The 2,195-nt window shown below is 62.0% G+C and overlaps 1 protein-coding gene across 1 annotated transcript; it reads right to left on the reverse strand.

Annotated features, from left to right (window-relative positions):
* Window positions 1-220: 220 nt before the first annotated feature.
* On the reverse strand, window positions 221-1,876 carry LOC125552078 (mitogen-activated protein kinase kinase kinase 5-like). Its single transcript, XM_048715542.2, has one exon. The coding sequence runs from the start codon at window positions 1,871-1,873 to the stop codon at window positions 236-238; it is 1,638 nt and encodes a 545-aa protein (XP_048571499.1). The 5' UTR covers window positions 1,874-1,876; the 3' UTR covers window positions 221-235.
* Between the last annotated feature and the right edge of the window lie 319 nt (window positions 1,877-2,195).

The following is a 2,195-nucleotide window of genomic DNA, read 5'->3' on the forward strand; positions in this document are numbered from 1 at the left end:
GTTACTGTCGGCGCAAAGAAACTTGGGCTTATAATTTTGTGCTAGTAATTTTCATGCCGCTTGCGTGGGGTGTTTTGTAAAACTCTAAACTCTATTCTTTTCTTACCTAATAACCTAATAGACGAGGCAAATCTTACGCCTTCGTTTCGAAAAAAGGGAGCAAACACAGCACACACGCTGCTGACCAACTAGTGTCTGGCCGACTCGCTCACCCAACTAGCAGCAACATCAGAAGTCAAAAGTCAAAACCACCAAAGAAACAAGAACCAGAAACTGCGCTGTAAAAAAAAACAGAACCAGAAGCTGTAACAAAAAATAGTATCAATTCACCGTCTGCTTGCTGAAACAAAATCATTGATTGAATCAAATGCGATAGAATACATGACACCAGCACGGACGCAACGGCCAACGGCGGCCAACAAGGAGGCCGATCAAACCCAGACCCACATTTATGGTACCCACGGCGATCATCGCACCAGCAACGGCCGCGGACACGGCAGGAGCCGCCGTCGCTCCCGCCGGTCACGAGGACCCCGTCACGGCTGACGGCGGGCCCACCGGCGCCGCCATTTCCCGCGCCAGCGACTGTGGCAGCGTCGGATGGCGATGGTACCAGTGGCAGTAGCACTGCATCGGTTGACATCTCGAGACTGGGCGGTGGGGCCCAAGTGTCGGGCGCCCAGGTGGGGCCTTCCTCCAGCTCGCGCACCCAGTCTGGGCGCGGCCTGTCTGATGCCAATTCGGCAATCCTCCCCTTGGCGCTCGCCATGATCACCTCGTCCTCGATGTCGGCCGCCGGATGGCAGTCGGACGACGCGTCGGAGTCCGAGTCCGACGCCGCCCAGTCAAGAACCGCTCGCGGGGACGGGGACGGCGACGGCTCGCCGGCGTCGTGGGGGTCCGCGGAGAGGAACGGGTGGCGCAGCAGCTGCTCGCAGCTCCACCGCTCGCCAGCGTCGCGGCGGAGGCACTTGTCGAGGAAGTCGCTGCAGGAGTCGGAGAGGCACGCGGGGAGCTCCGGTCGCTTCACGCCGTAACCGATGTGGAGCAGCAGCTCGCCGACCTCGAGGGCGCCGCCCATCTCCGACCATGGCCGCTTCCCGGTGAGCAGCTCCACCGCCGTGCACCCGAGCGACCACACGTCGGACGCCGGCGTCGACGCGCCGCCGCGGGCCACCTCCGGCGCCATCCACGCCGGCGTGCCACGGGGCCCTCGCGGCGCCGGCTCTGAAACAAGCCTCGCCGCGCCGAAATCGGCGAGCTTGGAGCCGCCGTACCCGGCACCGTCGCCGCCGACGAGCACGTTCCGCCCCTTCACGTCCCCGTGCACGACCCCGGCGACGTCGTGGAGGTAGTGCAGGGCGGCGGCGACCCGCCGCAGGACGCACCGCGCCGCGCGCTCGCCAAGGCCGGCCGCGCCCCTCGCCGCCGCGCTCCCGCCCGAGACGAGCTCCATGTGCAGGTTCCTAGACGAAGCCGTGGCGTCGTCACCGAGGTACGCCACGACGTACGGCGAGGACAGCCGCCTCAAGATCCTTATCTCGGTCTCCAGGCACGCCATCGCGGCAGCCGGCGCGGCGCCCTTGGCGTGGACCGACTTGACCGCGAAGGCGCGGCCGGTGGCCCTGTGGACGGCCAAGTGCACGGTGCCGAACGCGCCCTTCCCGATGCATTTCCCGCGCGTCCACCCCTCCATTTTTATGCGCGCGCTGGAGACGACGAGTGGGCAGTGAAACAGAGTAGAGGAGCTCAGAGAGAAGCAGAGTGTGTGCGGAGGTGAGGAGTGAATAAAGGGAGATGGTGTGAGGAGTTGCAAGAAGAGGGCAAGCGTGAGGGTGGCGTATATATAGGTGTGGGGTTTCCGGCGCTGCATCGGGGTTTACTTTTGGCAGCGATTTGCTCCCGATTCGCATGTTGCGCGGATGGGATATTAAATTGCCCTGCCCGAATATTTCTTTCTTTCTGGGTTGCATATAATATCACGGAATAAATGGATCGACGATGTGGGAGAGCGAGCGGTGTGCAACTTGTGCTGTTATCGTCTTCGGGGCTGTGCCGCCCCGTTGAGGCCACATGGGCGATCGTCCATTTGGGTCGCTTTGATGGATCACGGTTCCGTTTGGATATATGGATGGATGGATGGACGGGTGTCATTAACGCACGCACCTTTGATTTCGAATCAGGAATAGTCGAGG

This window comes from Triticum urartu, chromosome 4A (genome assembly GCF_056163025.1).
Source record: "Triticum urartu cultivar PI428250 chromosome 4A, HENAU_Tu73, whole genome shotgun sequence".
Lineage (NCBI taxonomy): Eukaryota > Viridiplantae > Streptophyta > Magnoliopsida > Poales > Poaceae > Triticum > Triticum urartu.